Raw genomic sequence first — 16,039 nt, 5'->3', positions numbered from 1 at the left:
AATGGGCTAACTTTACAGTTTAGTATTTTTTAAATGCAGTGAAATGTGATTTTTCAATTTTTTTCCCAAAAAAATGGCGTTTTAAAGACCGCTGCGCAAATACCGCGTGACAAAAAATTTTGCAATGAATGACATTTTATTCTCCAGAGTCTTTGCTAAAAAAATATATATAATGTTTGGGGGTTCTAAGTAGTTTTCTAGGAAAAAATACTGGTTTTAACTTGTAAACAAAAAGTGTCCGAAATAGGGCTGGGGCTTAAGTGGTTAAAGTGTGTTGCGTTTCGGCACCCCTTTTATTTTACATGCCAACACATCTAAAAAAAAAAAACTGCACCTGACCACTTGCCAGGAATGCAACAGACTACTATACAACCCAGCACACAGACATATGTAACATGTGTAACTGTGTGCTACTGCAGCTCAATAGTGTGACCTGCCACTTGGGGCGATTTTTTTGTTTTTTTTTTTAATCTGTTTATTGAAGCATTTGTCAAATGAAACAAGAAACAAACCAACATACCACAAAGGTGAGGACCAATGCAAGGGCTTCAAGAAATATAGCAAAGTACAATATTGTACTGTACAGCAAGCAAGGGCCTTATCCAAAACAGGACTTTTTAGTGGAAGATCTTTTTAATCCAGCCGGCATCCCTTCATAAATAAAAAATTAAGTAGAACTAAAGTTCCAAAAGAAAAGAAGCACAGCATTTTGTGCATGTGCATGACATGTGTTGCATTAAGGCAGTAAATTAATTTAGATTTGGCTGCTAACCAACAGCAACAGACCAGAAAAAGGAACTTGCAGCAACACATGCATTACCACCTACTGTACTTGTGCGTTGGGAGACTATCCTCATCCTAATCTTATCAAACATTACTAAAACACATAGGTGTAGAGATTGCACAATGCTAGCCATATAAGTGCAGATTTTCCTATTTCGGCCCCAAGGCTGAACAGGATAAATCTAACATATTCCTCCATCCACATGAATCAGCAGTCTGAGTAACCAAACAGCGACTGCATCTGATAGCCAACATTTTTTTACTTGGCTACTTCAGGGTAGGGATTACCTACCAATAAAATTTGGACCATTTCTGCAGGACTGAGTAAAGTAAGTTACCTCCCAACGAGAAAAGGGAGTCTGGGTAATCAGTATCTACAGTGTAACTTTCTGATTTTTTTTTAGCAGGAGCATTCACATGCATTTAAGGACTGCACAAGATGCATGGCCTCAACAGCCAGTGGGAAGTATTACAATGCACAGCAGCAGCAGACCAGACTACAGACTTCCCCAGAACTATGTTGATGCAGAAGATTCTGCTACAACACAAGGAAGAATAGCATCCACTGGATAGGTAAGTTATATACCGTACTTCTTCTTCCTTTTTTTTTTTTTTTTTTTTTTTAGTACAGCAAGTGTGATTCAGTCTGAATCACGGGTGCAAGGAACATATACTCACAAAAATACAGTGGCAAATACCTTGCTAGAAAGCTTGATTTCCAATAAACAGGTTGGTTTCTAATTCCCATCCAGTCCTGATATACATAATAATAGGCGTTTACAGGAGTTTAGAGTCTGGAAGAAAACCCCCATCACTTGTGCGTTCAAAAGAGGAGTGTTTTGGTAGAAAAGAAGGCCTGATGAGCCTAAACAAAGGTGAACGCAAGTAAACGGGTCTAAATACACGTTAATGCTAGGCGCTTTTAGATTGTAATTAAATGAATAAAGGCCCAAGCTTCTGACGCCCCTAAAGGCATTTGGAAAAAAACGTGAAAAGCATTTAGAAGAGCCCCAATGTGCATGAAGCCTTACAATGCAGTGTGACATTTTGTTTATTGAAGCAAATACTAGTTACTAAAGCATTGCGTGCATCCTTACATCTGCCTGCTAGTGGCTACAGTTTAATGATAGCTTATTGTATCACTATTGCAACACATAACAAATACAATAACCCGAAAAAAATGCCTTGGTAATTACAGCTTATTTTTATTCGGCTTCCTACCACAGCTTGTCAAGGCTGTAGAATTTGGAAGGTGAAACGATTGCACATTTTAAAAATATGTATAACTACTAAAATGCCAAGTGCAGTCTGAATATTTGTGAATTACACCACACCACCAATAAAAACATTGTGTTCCCTGTGCAGTATGATGCTGCTTTTGGTACGTATGACCTTGCTTCGCAGCAAAGGAAACAACAAGATGTAATGACTCCTTTTGGGCAAAACTGTTAAAAAGTAAGCCAGCCTAGACATTAACACATACGTTCATAGATTTATTGTTTATACCACTAATGCTTGCTTTTAACATTTAAATGAGAGTGTAGACATTGCCTATGCAAAGCAAAGGCTGTCACTTTTAAAACTGAGCCAAAATTGTGCCACCAATGATATCACTATTACGGCTGCTGTACACAGACATATGAGATCAGTTAAGGTCAGTCTAAGATCAGTTTGTCCTTTGCTTATACTCCCCCATGTGTGTCAAAGCAAAGGCACAGTAAATGCAAGACAAACACAAATTGTGTCACAAATGGCCATGTACATTAGCACACAAAGCAATCTTGTACTAAGTCCATTCAAAATAACAGATTTGTTTAATACCTTGCCCCCTCTACTACTGATGCTTTCCTTTCCAACACTCTATGTTTGTCCATTACATGACCATGAGCCTTGTACATGCTCCAGGTTGGCCAAGGACAAAACTACGCATGGGGTAACAATCCTCCCCAGGTTTCAGACCTGGCAATTGGCTGCATAAGTCCAGAGTAGTCAATTTTAGGATGAAGGGGAGAGGGAGACATGCTTCTTACATACCTGGAAAGAAATATATGCAATAGAGTATAGACTTGGCATTACATTGAATGAAGATTGTACAGTGGTAGGATCCAGACCTAACAGTGAGGGTTTTCAGGTAAAGGCTATAGAGCACCATGCAGGCCACACAGCAAAGGTCTCATTGAAGTGAGAACAGGTGATTATGTGCCTTATCAAGAATAGTGAGAAGAGGAGGGAACGGCATCAGGGCACAAAAAGGGTAATGCACTAAAAATACTGTTTAAGCTCCGTAATGCCCCTTGGTATCACATTGTAATCCCAAAATCAATTAAAAGATGTAAAACTAGCCTACATGTTTTCCATCCAAAGTCATAATAAAAAGAAAAGTATGTGAATGTTGAATGGTGTGGCCCAGAAGGAATTTGCCTTTCTTTGAACCTACACTGAAAGGTTGAAGTTGATAGAGAGGTCTCTGTTTTCAACCTAGTTAGCTATGCAACTATGAGTAAGATATGTGATCAGCAGGAATATACTGGAGGCTTTGGAATACTCCTACAGGCCACCAAAGTTCACAGAGTGGCATGGAACATCATTTCCCTTCTACCGAACAGCTGCAAGTACCATTTTTCACATTCTATCTTTCACAGTCTGCATTATAAGTCTTCTAAATGAATTAACATTACCCAAAAAGAATGCACAGCCTTCCAGGATACCATAACAGGTGATCTGGAGGAGTAAAGACATTTTCATGTATGAAAAGCAGTCAGGGAAGAATGGAAATAAATTAATTTATCCAAAAGGGAGGGAGACAAATGAGCACAATGTCATTTAAAATGATTGTAGGCATAATAGATGGGGACAGTGTGTATAAATGGTTTAAGAAAACTAGAAGTTTAAAGTAATCCATTCATCATGGACTGCATAACTCCCAAATTTCTAAGATGAGAAAGAGGGACTTGTTCTAGTACAATGTATTTAGGAAATGGACAAACCTCTGCCACGCTAACAACTATGCAGACCAATAAGAATGTATATGAAAAAAGAATGTTATATTCAGAATTTTTTTTTTTTTTTTTAGTGTTACTTTTCCTTTATACTGGCTTTTCAAAATTCCAAACAAGATAATTAAGAGATAGGATGAAGGTTTAGCGCAGAATAACACTTTTAGTAGTTCAATATTACATTTTATAAATATTTGTACATTAGACCAAAAAAGAGGGACGATTGAGGAGAATAAAGGGATAGAGGGATTTGGTTTCAAAAGAAAGACAGTTAGGAGGTATGTGTACTGACAATCAAGAGTCTCAGAAAACCTCTGAAAACCCCCCAAGCTACAGGGACTGCCCAAGGCCTATGTGCCTAGTGTAATATACCCCATTGTGCAAAAAGGCAACAAATCAGCACTGGTAGCAAGAGCTAATACCCTGGCTGGACAAAGTTGTCCACATCTTAAGCAGATAATTATTCCATAGCTGGTTAAATATAAATATATAAAGATATATGAAGACCAAAAGTTAGCAACAGGGTTGCACAAATAATTGATGCCATTACTAAGCATTTGCATGAGTACTCGTTCAAATGCTCCGATACCTGAAATGGATACCTTTGAGGTACAATTTGAGCCTAAATGTGTAATCCACATGACTGTTGAACCAAGGAATGTAATGTGATTTGTATTAGAGATCGGCCGATTATCGGCAAAGCCGATATATCGAGGGTCGATATGCACTTTCCCCGATATATCGGAATCGGCCACCAAGGTGACCGATATTGCCGATATTTTGGGAAAGTGCTTGTACCGGAGTGATGCCTGCAGCTAGAGGCATCCCCCCGGTACCAGCGTCCATAGCCGACAGTTGGCTGAGAAGCCGGGCAACCAGCCTGCACGACCGCCAAAGCCCCCATTAAAGCCGCTTTCGGCTCTTATCGGGTCTCCATGCAAAAACCCAGAAGTGATGTCATGAGTGACATCACTTCCGGGTACTGTCTGGCGCCAGATTTAAAAAAATGACAGCATTCAGAACAGCCAAACTTGGTGTTTTGGATACTTTTTAGGTGCAGAGGAGGGACCCCCAGATTCCTCCACAAGAGTACCTGTAAAGTAAAAAAAAAATAATAATAAAATTTTAATGTACAAAAATATTGGCCGATACTGATATGCATTGACCAAAATATCGGTATCGGCAACGAAAAAACTATATCGGTCGATCACTAATTTGTATGTTGACATTATGCACATAAATTTGCATTGCTAACCAAGATTGAACCAATATGTTTTTTTTATCGGCGAGTACAAGTACCGATACTTGTGCTCAGGTACTCGCCGTTACCGATTACTGATACATTTGCAGTGTGATTTAAGCCCATGCAAAATGAATGAGCTCAAATCACACTGCAAAGAATCGCATGTGGTTTGAAAAAGAATGCAGTGTGATTCCTGTCCGAATCACATGCAGCTTCTCCCACCACTCCTGTGCAAAACCTGGCTTGTCATAGTGACTTCAGCCTGGGTTCCAATAGGAGCGGTGTGGGAAATTGCATGCGATTTGGACAGGAATTGCACCACATTCCTGTTCAAATTGCATGCAATTTTTTGCAGTGCTTTTGAGCCCATTCTTTGTTTATGGGCTCAAATTATATCACAAAGGTATCTGTAATGGTGAGTACTTGAGCCCAAGTATCGGTAGTCGTACTAGCCAAAAAAAATGGTATTAGTGCAACCCTAGTTAGCAATGCAAATTTGTGTACAGAATGTCAACATTTAAACATAATGTCAGCATACAAATCACATTACATTTCTAGGTTCACCAGTTATGTGGATTGCAACTGTGCAGCTTATGGCTGAGCTTTTATTTAAGAAATAGAGGCCACTTTGCATTCCGTATCACACCATAACATTTCCATCATCCTGTAAAGGCAAAAAGGTAGCCAGTGAGTAATTAACTTGGAGTGAATATTTGGCAAATGTCACAGTCACTGCTTAATACAGTAAATACGCCTCTTTTAATACTGATTTGTACCCCTTTAATGAAAAATCCCAATAGGGTTTGAGGGTGCTGTGTTATGAATGTTGTTATTCATTGCTTGTCTTAATGATGGAACCTGTGAGCAACCCCTGACACTTTATTGTTAAAGGCTAGCAGCCTATGACAGTGTTAGCAGTGAGCAATTTCTGATGGGCTTCGGATAAAAGTGAACAATCTCTGTCAGTTTCTTACAATATGTGAACAGTAACAGTGATTTAAAAGTAGGGTCAGGTATCCTGCCAATGCAAAACCTATGCTGTAAAAGCACATTTTCCTCAAACTGATCCTCTTCTTTTATAAGCTGGCTAAGAATTAGCCATTGCTGTTAAACCATACCTCCCTAACAACGCCAACTTACACCAAACCACACTAATTTTTTGCTACAGCATACTGTGTCACTGCCTAAAGATGACCCCCTCCCTCTATTTTCCCCTGGTGGGCTCAGTCAAACACTACCAGAGGATGACATAAGGATGAATGTGGGGTGAATCCTGCCTACCCTCCAGCTACATGCTTACATCAGCCATGTTTCCAACTGGCTTCCTTTCTATCCCGCTGAGTCCTGCAAAGTACATTATACTGCATACAATTATTTGTTTTTTCTTCCATAATTAGGGCTTCCACCTATGCCAGGACAAAGTCCTGTAGCAGCCAAGATGAAAAGGCCAAAGTTTGTCCAGCCCTGGTGCCCAGCCATATAGGCTACAATGTTTCCCCCTTTGGCCAGTGTCTACAGATGCCTCTAGTTCAGACAGAAGTTAAAGACCACAAATGCTGAGGCCCACTGTGTGTGCACAGGCATACTTTGAGGTTTATTTACTAAAACTGGAGAGTGAAAAATCTTGTGCAGCTCTGCATAAAAAATAATTTGTTTCCAGATTTTTTGTCAAAGCTTAATTTAGCAAGCTGAAGTTAGAAGCTGATTTGCTACCATGCACAGCTTCACCAGATTTTGCACTCTCCAGTTTTAGTAAATCTACCCCTCTGTGTAACTTAAATAGATACATAGTTGGTGAGGTTGAAAAAAGACATCAGTCCATCCAGTTGAACCTATAATGTGTGTGTGTGTTTACTGTTAACCGTACATTGTATACCCCTGCATGTTGTGGTCTTTAAGGTGCCCATCTAATAGATTTTTGAAACTATCGATGCTCCCTGCTGATACCACTGCTTGTGGAAGAGAATTCCAATTCCTTACCGCTCTGATAGTAAAGAACCCCTTACATAGTTTAAAGTTAAACCGCTTTTCTTCTAGTTTTAGTGAGTGGCCCCCGTGTCTTATTATATTCCCTTTCTCTGAAAAGTTTGTTCCTTATGCTAGGGTCACCAGTACAGTATTTGTACATTGATATCATATCCCCTCTCAAGCGTCTCTTCTCCAGAGAGAATAAGTTCAGTGCTTGCAGTCTTTCCTCATAGTCAATGTCCTCCATTCCCCTAATTATCTTTGTTGCCCTCTCTGGACTCTTTCCAGTTCCAGCACATCCTTCCTGAGGACCGGTGCCCAGAACTGGACGGCATACTTGAGATGCGGCCGGACCAGAGTCTTGTAGAGTGGGAGAATAATCTCTTTATTTCTGGAGTGAATCCCCTTTTTTATACATGCCAGTATTCTGTTGGCTTTGCTTGCAGCGGCTTGGCATTGCATGCCACTGCCAAGCCTATTGTCCACTAGGACACCCAGGTCCTTTTCCTTCTTAGATTCACCCAGAGGTCCCCCCCTCCCCCTAGCAAGTAACTTGCACTCGTATTCCTGACACCCAAGTGCATTACCTTACATTTTTCAACATTAAACCTCATCTGCCATGTAGTTGCCCACCCCATTATTTTTTCAGGTCTGCTTTAGGTTACAACATCCTGTATAGATGATATTGGCATGCTTATCTTTGTATCATCCGCAAATACCGAGATTGTGCTGGATATCCCCTCCTCTAGATCTTTTATGAATAAATTAAACAGGATTGGTCCCAGGACAGATCCTTAGGGGACCCCACTTAAATAGCTGGACAATGTCATATGTACTTACATCAGTGTTACAGGAGCGGTAGCGTTTCCTCTCTCCCAGGCAGTACTTTCCTCCTCCTGACGGTCTGTAAAAAGGAACTGTGATTTACATTTGTATGCTTTGTAATTTAACAAAATCATCAGCCAGCATCAGATATTCACATATCAAAACATGGAAGCAAATCAGGCTTAATTTCTAGGGATGTCCAAGTACCTGACGTAACAGTAGTTAAACATGCAGTGACCTTTCCCTGTTAACTATTTGCAGTCCCTCTGGGCTTAGGAGTGTCTGGAAAAGAAATACCATCTCACTGGGGATACCGGCATAGACACAATACACCTCCTTATGTTTCAGTGATCTCATGGTCTTTGGTATTCTAATTTAATAACATCAAACTTGGCTTGTAGTGCCCAGTGTGATATTGGACAATCATGTCTGTCTAGTGGGAATAACAAGTACAACATGGAAATGAACTATGACTATATAGATTATAGGATGTACCTAAGTAAAGAGCAGCGTATTCTCCTCCTAGCAGACAGCTATTTTCTCCATCTTTACTAGGACTGCTTACAACAAATAAGAGGACATTAAATGGTTGCTAGAAGGGAAACACAGACTTTTCTTCTGTCTGTGTCAGATGCTTACACGAGGCCTTGTGTGACTTGAAGAGTTTTTAAAAGAAAGAATACAAGCAATTCCTTTCCCTTCGTGCAAGGCAAGGGACAGCGAAATGAACAACTGCACAGGACACATTATTAGATAATAGGGCCCATTTACATTTGTTAACTGCATTATGTTGCGCATCGTATTAGGGCAGACCATTCGTTTTGAGAGGGCTGCCAACCACCCAACGGTGTCCTCATTTGGTCATTTTCGTGAATGCACTACGATGGGTTGCCAAGCATTGTAGTATTCTTACAACACAGGTGCATTGGGGATGGTGCATCAGAATTAATGGCTCCATCACACATATTCACCCGTAAAAGTATTTTACATAAGCATTAAAGTAAAACTTTAGAAAAAAAAATGATCTTATGTACGCTCTTTCTGGGAATAGAACTTCTTGTTTAAAAACCCTCAGTAGTGAAAATTAATTATTCCAAGTCGCGTGCCCTTAATATTTCTCTTCCCTCTTCGCTTCTGCAACTCTGCCAGACCAACTTTCCGTTCATTTGGGATCCTCACTCTATTACGTACCTTGGGGTCCAACTCCCGAGGGTTCTATCGGACCTCTATTCCAAAAATCACCTAGCAATTTTACGCACGGTTGAAAAGGATCTCAAATCCTGGGCACAGGGTCCCTTCTCTTGGTTTGGCAGAGTTGCAATCGTGAAGATGAATATCCTGCCACGTCTACTCTATATCCTTCAGGCTCTACCGATTCATGTTCCCCCGGCTTTTTTCCATTCATACAGGCAACTGTGTTCCAAGTTCCTTTGGTCCTCTAAGAAGCCTAGGCTTAGTTGGGATATGCTCACCCGCCCCAAACAAGACGGTGGCTTAGGGTTCCCACACGTGCTGAAGTATTATTGGGCTTGTCACCTATCCAGGATAGTGGATTGGCATGCACACTCGGCCTCTAAGGACTGGGTCCGTCTTGAGGGGGCCATTTCGGAGTTCCCTGCCCATCACCTCCCGTGGATGGCTCACGCCACGACCCCGCGGCCCGTACTTACACATCCCTTGACTGGTGCCACCTTGCGGGTATTTCGTACGATCTGTAAGCAGCTTGATATTTCTCCGAAACGCAGCCCTCTTACAACCCTGCACTCCTCCCCGGACTTTCCCTCGGGCCTACCATATGTGCCCCCCGAGGGTCCTTCCTCGGATATGCCCTTTGAAGCACGCCACTTTTTTGAGGGCTCACGATTATTATCGCATCAGGATCTCCAACGTAAATACCCGCAGGTCACCATCCCCTTTTACTGTTTTCTTCAAATTCGTCATTTTCTATCGCACACTCAGCCGTTGGTGGACTGGTCTCGGTCGCTCACGTCGTTTGAACGCCTTTGCGATGCTCCTGGCCCGCACCGTCACACGGTTTCCATTCTTTATACTATGTTATTTCCGGTCGTGCATGCACCTACCGAGGCGCTCAGGTCCCGCTGGGAAGGGGAGATGGGTTTGACCCTCTCGGGTGACGATTGGTAGCATATCCTTTACCACATGCATAAAGGGTCCTTGAACGTTCTAGCTCAGGAAACGGGCTTCAAGTTGTACTCCAAATGGTACAGAACCCCCGACCTACTGCACAAATTCTCCACGACGAACTCTCCTTTGTGTTGGAGATGTGGGCAGCATAGGGGGTCTCTGAAACATATATGGTGGGATTGCCCTATCATCAAGCCGTTCTGGAGGGAGGTTCAGGCCCTGATCCCCCGTATCACCACTTACACGCCTGACTTCACTCCAGCACAATACCTTCTCCATCACACCTCTTTATCCTACGCCAGTTATAAGAAATCTCTCACGTTGCACCTTATCAACGCTGCCAGAATGTGCGTGCCTTGTCATTGGCTGTCCACCTCCCCTCCCACGGTTGCTGAGTGGTTGCGAAGGGTGCAGCGAGTGGCGGAGTTGGAGGACATTGTCGCTCAGGCGAAGGACTCTCACCAGAAGTTTTACAAGACTTGGGCTCCTTGGATACACTTCCAATCCCTCCCTGATTTCCAGAGATTGAGCACATAGTGCGTCATACTCCTGCCATGGCGGCTAACAAGCCCCCCTTGGATGCCCCACTGGATGTTCAGGCCCCACTGATTTCCTCCCGATACCCCCCCCCCCTCCTCCTACTCTAGTTCTTTTTGCTCGCGCCTCTCATTTTGCTTTCTTTCCCCCCTGCCCTCCTCTTCTCCCTTTGTGTGATCCCCTGCCTCTCTGTTCCTTTTCACCCTTCACCTTTCCCCCTATCCTCTTTCCCCTCCCCCCCCATAGCTCTCACAGGTTCCTTGGCCCACCGTAGGGTGGGAATGACTCCTCCTTTAGCTACAATGACGGCGCCCGTGCCAAGTGCTCCCTAGGTGTGGGCCTCCTGTCCCCTGACACAGTAAGTTCCCCTTTGGGGGTGTCGGGAGACGGGGATCCCCCTTGACATGCTTCCCTAGACCTCTAGCCCTGGCCCCCACTGTATGGAGGGATGTTCAGTCTGCCTGTACCTTAGTTGGAGTCCCAATCTCCTAATGCCCGTGAGGTGTTTGTCTACAATACTGGGACTTCAGAAGTTTTGTGTTACACCTGGGTACAAGTTTGATTCTGTATAAGATTTCTCTGTGCCTTATTGCATTTCATGACTGTATTTTTGTTTGCATATTTCTTGGCGTTTTTTTTCTTTCTGTATCTCTGTCATGCCTTGTATATTTGTATATGCTGTTATAATATAATAAACTGTTTTAACAAAAAAAAAAAAAAAAAAACCCTCAGTAGTTCTTTAAGGCTCAAAGTTGTCCATTTTCATGCAGCTCAACTGACGCCTTTTGCTGCATGAAAATGCATTACAAGTAGAAATCCCATTCTTTTCTATGGGGCTTGTTCACATTTATGCACTGCGGTTTAGCATGAAGGGAAAATGGAAATTATTTGGGTTCATCCTCACCTATATATGTTCGTTACAACTCATGCTTCATGCATATGGAACAGTGTGAATTCAGCCTAAATGATAGAATAGATACCAGGTTATCCTGCCAGGGAGGGGTATTTTCACTGACAAGGTGCCAATCTGCAACAGGATTAGGGCAGTATGTACTATGCATACTTATACAGTATGGAAATTGCCGTGGTGAAACACAGCTGATTCAGTTCCCCTTTTGCTGCCAGAGCCAGTTTTGTGTTTTTTGCACACATTATATATTTTCTGAAAGCAGACACCCTAGAGAATAAAATAGTGGTAGTTCCAATTTTTTATGTCACGTGATATGACCACAAAGGTCTAGGAAATGCAAAATTTCTGTAAAAAATAAGTTAAAGTTAATTTTAGAGCACACAAACACAATAATATTACCCAATATTTAGTAAAATCTAAAAGATGAGGTTGCATCGAGAAAATAGATACTCAACGTGTCAAACCTTAAATTTGCGTGCACCTGTAAAATAGTGAAAAACTTTAGTACCTTATATTTTTCATAGGCGACATTTTAAATGCCCCCTATAGTTCATCAGTTTAGTGTTTTGGAAGAGGTCTGGTGCTAGAAATATTGCTCTCACTCCGGCGTGCACGGCGATATGTAACATGTGTAATGCAATCAATGTTTTCATGTGTAGGCCCCCCAACGCATACAATTACGCACGTACGTGTGTATATGTGGGGGTGGGGGGGGCCTCAAAAAAAATTGTAGTGAGGACTATATGTGCTAGGGTGTAACTTACATTTTTTACTATAAAACATTTTTTTTACTTAACTTTTTTTTCATTACATAAGCGACAAAACGTCCCCTATGTGATTATTTTTTGGTGACAGGTTCTATTAAATGAGACATCCAGGGTCTACCAGGGTCTATAGAGACAATCGGGCGGTAGCGCACCCATCCAAATGCCTTTAACAGGCCGGAGTCTGCTTGTCAGATTTACACACAATCCCGGTGGCTGTAACCACTGGGAATGTGTGTGAACCCCCCCGCTGTCAGGTCTGTACGACAAATGGACCTAGCAGCGAAAGAGTTAAAGGAGTTGTAAAGTCAGAAGGTTTTTTATCTTAATGCATTCTATGCACTAAGATAAAAAAAAACCTTCTGGATGTAGCAGCCTCCCCAGCATCCCCTAATACTTACCTGAACCCCATCTCTCTCCAGCGAGATCTACAAGTCCCTTTACCATCCAGGATTCTCCCTCCTGATTGGTGGAGACACAGCCGTGGCACCATTGGCTGAAGTTATGTGCGCCAGCATATGTTCTAGATAAAAATGATGTAGCTGTATACCTTATTTCAAAGTGCCACTCACCTAACTGCCCGCCGCCCTCCTCCTTCCGGGTGACGTCAGCAGGGAATTCTCAGCCCCTCCCACTGTAGTTGTCAGAACGGGAGAGGAGAATGGCGGGCAGTCATGTGAGCACCGAGCGGCGCTCTGAAATAAGGTATACAGCTACATAGAACATACACTGGGGCACATAACTTCGTGGAAAATAGGGGAATCTATTACGTTTTTACAACTTACGCTTTACAACCACTTTAAATTAGCAAATGAAAGTTAGTGAGACACTATCTGCTTTAAAGGAGTTGTAAAGGCAAAAGCTATCTTAATGCATTCTATACATTAGGATAAAAAGCCTTCTGTGTGTAGCAGCCGCCCCAGCACCCCTAATATTTACCTGAGCCCTATCTCTATCCAGTGATGTCCATGATTCCCTCGGCTGTCTGGGACACTACCTCCTGACTGGCACATTGGCTCCTACTGCTGTCAATCAAGATCAGTTGGCCAATCAGGAGAGAGAGGGGCGGGGCTGAACGGCAGCTCCGTGTCTGAATGTACACACGAGGTGCCCCCATAGCAAGCTGCTTGCTGTGGGGGCACTCGATAGGTGGGAGGGGCCAGGAGCAGCAACAAGGGACCCGAGAAGAGGAGGATCCAGGCTGCCCTGTGCCAAACTAACTGCACAAGTAAGGTAAGTACAGTGGCATAGCATGGGTTGTCAGCGCCCGGGGAAAGGCAAGTAATTTACGCCCCCTAACCTGTGGACTTTTATCACTCAATACAGGTACATATACACAACGTTCGACCTGCGCCAGTGAAAGAGTCAAGTACATTCGATCTTATGAAAAAAGTTTCAACTGTGGCTGTAGTTAGTCTTTTTAGGAAGTATGCAGGATAGTTCAATCCCTCGGGTTAGTGGAGATGGATGGTGGAGGTGGCTGCAGGCTTCATACAGAGCTAGAGGGACTCTGCAACAGACAAAAAGGGGTAGGAGAAGAAAAGCAGCGCCACCTCAGTGTAGATTAAAAGGTTATTTATTACATAAAAACAACGTAGTAACTCACACAGAGGAAATCGTTGATCAGCAAATGGTAATAGTTCTTCTGCAACACTGCAGGGATGTTCGGGAAGTACACTGTGGCGGCCGTGGTCCTGGCTGTGCCGGTGGAGTCCGACACTTCCTGTGGTTCTGGCAGCGTTCAGTATCCAGGCTTACATCCAATAGTGGCAGGGGGGTGCTCGCGTTCGGAGCATGCGTGCTCCTTCCTCAGGCAATGCTGATTTGTGTGACAGACTGGGAGTTTTATAGCTGAGGGACTCAGGGGGCGGGAGCTTGTTGCTGTGGAGATGCGATATATGACTTCCTGTTCTGACCTGATGATTGTATATATCGCATCTCCACAGCAACAAGCTCCCGCCCCCTGAGTCCCTCAGCTATAAAACTCCCAGTCTGTCACACAAATCAGCATTGCCTGAGGAAGGAGCACGCATGCTCCGAACGCGAGCACCCCCCTGCCACTATTGGATGTAAGCCTGGATACTGAACGCTGCCAGAACCACAGGAAGTGTCGGACTCCACCGGCACAGCCAGGACCACGGCCGCCACAGTGTACTTCCCGAACATCCCTGCAGTGTTGCAGAAGAACTATTACCATTTGCTGATCAACGATTTCCTCTGTGTGAGTTACTACGTTGTTTTTATGTAATAAATAACCTTTTAATCTACACTGAGGTGGCGCTGCTTTTCTTCTCCTACCCCTTTTTATCACTCAATGAGTCCTTTCCACTAGCTGCTTCCACAGGTGTAAGGTATTCGGGCAGGCAGCGGTGGCGGAGAAGTGTGTCGGTAGAACGGAAAGGATTTGTCGGTGTTCCTGTGTTAGTGTCGGACATGCAGCCTGGGAGGAGCGGATCACAGACGGGCTGTCACCACAACTATTGAACGCCTACCTACTGGAGAATCTGTGACTCCATTGGGGAAGGTGAATTGAGACCTTTTTGGTCTTAGCAAGGAGGCGAGAGGCTGCTTATGTTTGTGGTGGAGGGTTTCTCAAAGTGACACCTGCATGCCTCAGTTGGAAGCACTTATTCACAGCAGTCATGGATATGTGGATTTTTATGAGATGGACTTTTTAATGATTTATTTATGATTTTATGGATTTTCTAGTTCATATTCATTTTATTGTTTGCGCTGCACTACTTGAATGATAATACATATTTATAAGGTATTGTGTTTTGACCTTGAAGTGTTCAGCTGGCAAACCAATTAGCTATTTATTTAGATTTGTGCTTATCTTTGACCCCCAACATAAGAGCTGGGGGGGGGGGTGGAGAAACAGCAGGACACTGAGCATCCCAGCGAATGGCTGTGCAGGAGGTTGGGGGGGGGGGTAAGGAAAGGAAAGCAGAGGGACTCTCAGGAATACCAAGGATTTCACACAAAGGAAGCAATACAAAGAGAGCAGGATACTTTCTGAAACAAGTACATGGTACAGCAGGCACATATAAGGAATATATAGTATGTATGATGCATGCATATTCTTAGCCCCAAGTGCATAACTTTACATTAATCAACATTAAACCTCATTTGCCACATAGTCGCTCCAATTAAACAGTGCATTGAGGTTGGCTTGTAAGTTAAAGACATCCTGTAGGGACGTTATTCTGCTCCATAGCTTGGTGTCATCTGCAAAGACTAAAATTCCAGACCCGATATAATTTTTAATCAGGATTTAAGATCACTGAACTCCTTACATGCCGAATGCTCAACAGGACACAGGCACAATCACTTAACTCCCTACATGCCAAATGCATCTAAGGAGTTCAGTGGTCCTGCCTGTGTCCTGATTCGGCATGTAAGAGATTAAGACTTGACCCCTTACATGCTGAAACCTCAGAGGGGATACAGGCAGGATCATCACTTCACCATTAAGTGATGTTCCTGCCTGTGTCCCTGCCAATCATTTAGCATGTAAGGGGATGAGTAATGTTCCTGCATTTGTCCCCACCAAGCATTTGTCATGCATGGGGTTAAATGATGAATCCTGCTATGTAATGCATGTCCCTCAGGGCATTTGGCATGTAAGAAGTTAGCCGGCGCATGCGCAGATGCGGGTCTCAGGCATGTTTGCTTGCTGCAAGCCTGTAACACGTGGCGCCTCATACTCAAACTGCTCGTCTGCTCTGGCTGGCTGCTCCAGGGCTGTCCCCCTCTTCCCGGCCAGAAGTATGACTCCCAGGTACCACAGCCACATTGCCAGACTGGCTGCCACAACAGGGAAATCAGAGATCCGGTCCGGAGCGGAGGAGGAGAAGATGGTGATGCG

General features: G+C 43.4%; 1 protein-coding gene across 1 annotated transcript in view; it reads right to left on the bottom strand.

Moving 5' to 3' along the window:
- Positions 1-16,039, bottom strand: part of ADAMTS6 (ADAM metallopeptidase with thrombospondin type 1 motif 6) — a 448,695-nt gene that overhangs the window by 110,262 nt on the left and 322,394 nt on the right. The window contains exon 14 of the mRNA XM_082243714.1: positions 7,831-7,894. Coding sequence (XP_082099840.1) covers positions 7,831-7,894 — 64 coding nt within the window. The remainder of the gene's footprint in view (positions 1-7,830; positions 7,895-16,039) is intronic.

This window comes from Pelophylax lessonae, assembly GCF_965119305.1.
Source record: "Pelophylax lessonae genome assembly, chromosome: 1".
NCBI classification, from domain to species: domain Eukaryota; kingdom Metazoa; phylum Chordata; class Amphibia; order Anura; family Ranidae; genus Pelophylax; species Pelophylax lessonae.
Note: the sequence above shows the minus strand (reverse complement) of the source record. Positions and strands in the feature narration are given on the sequence as shown.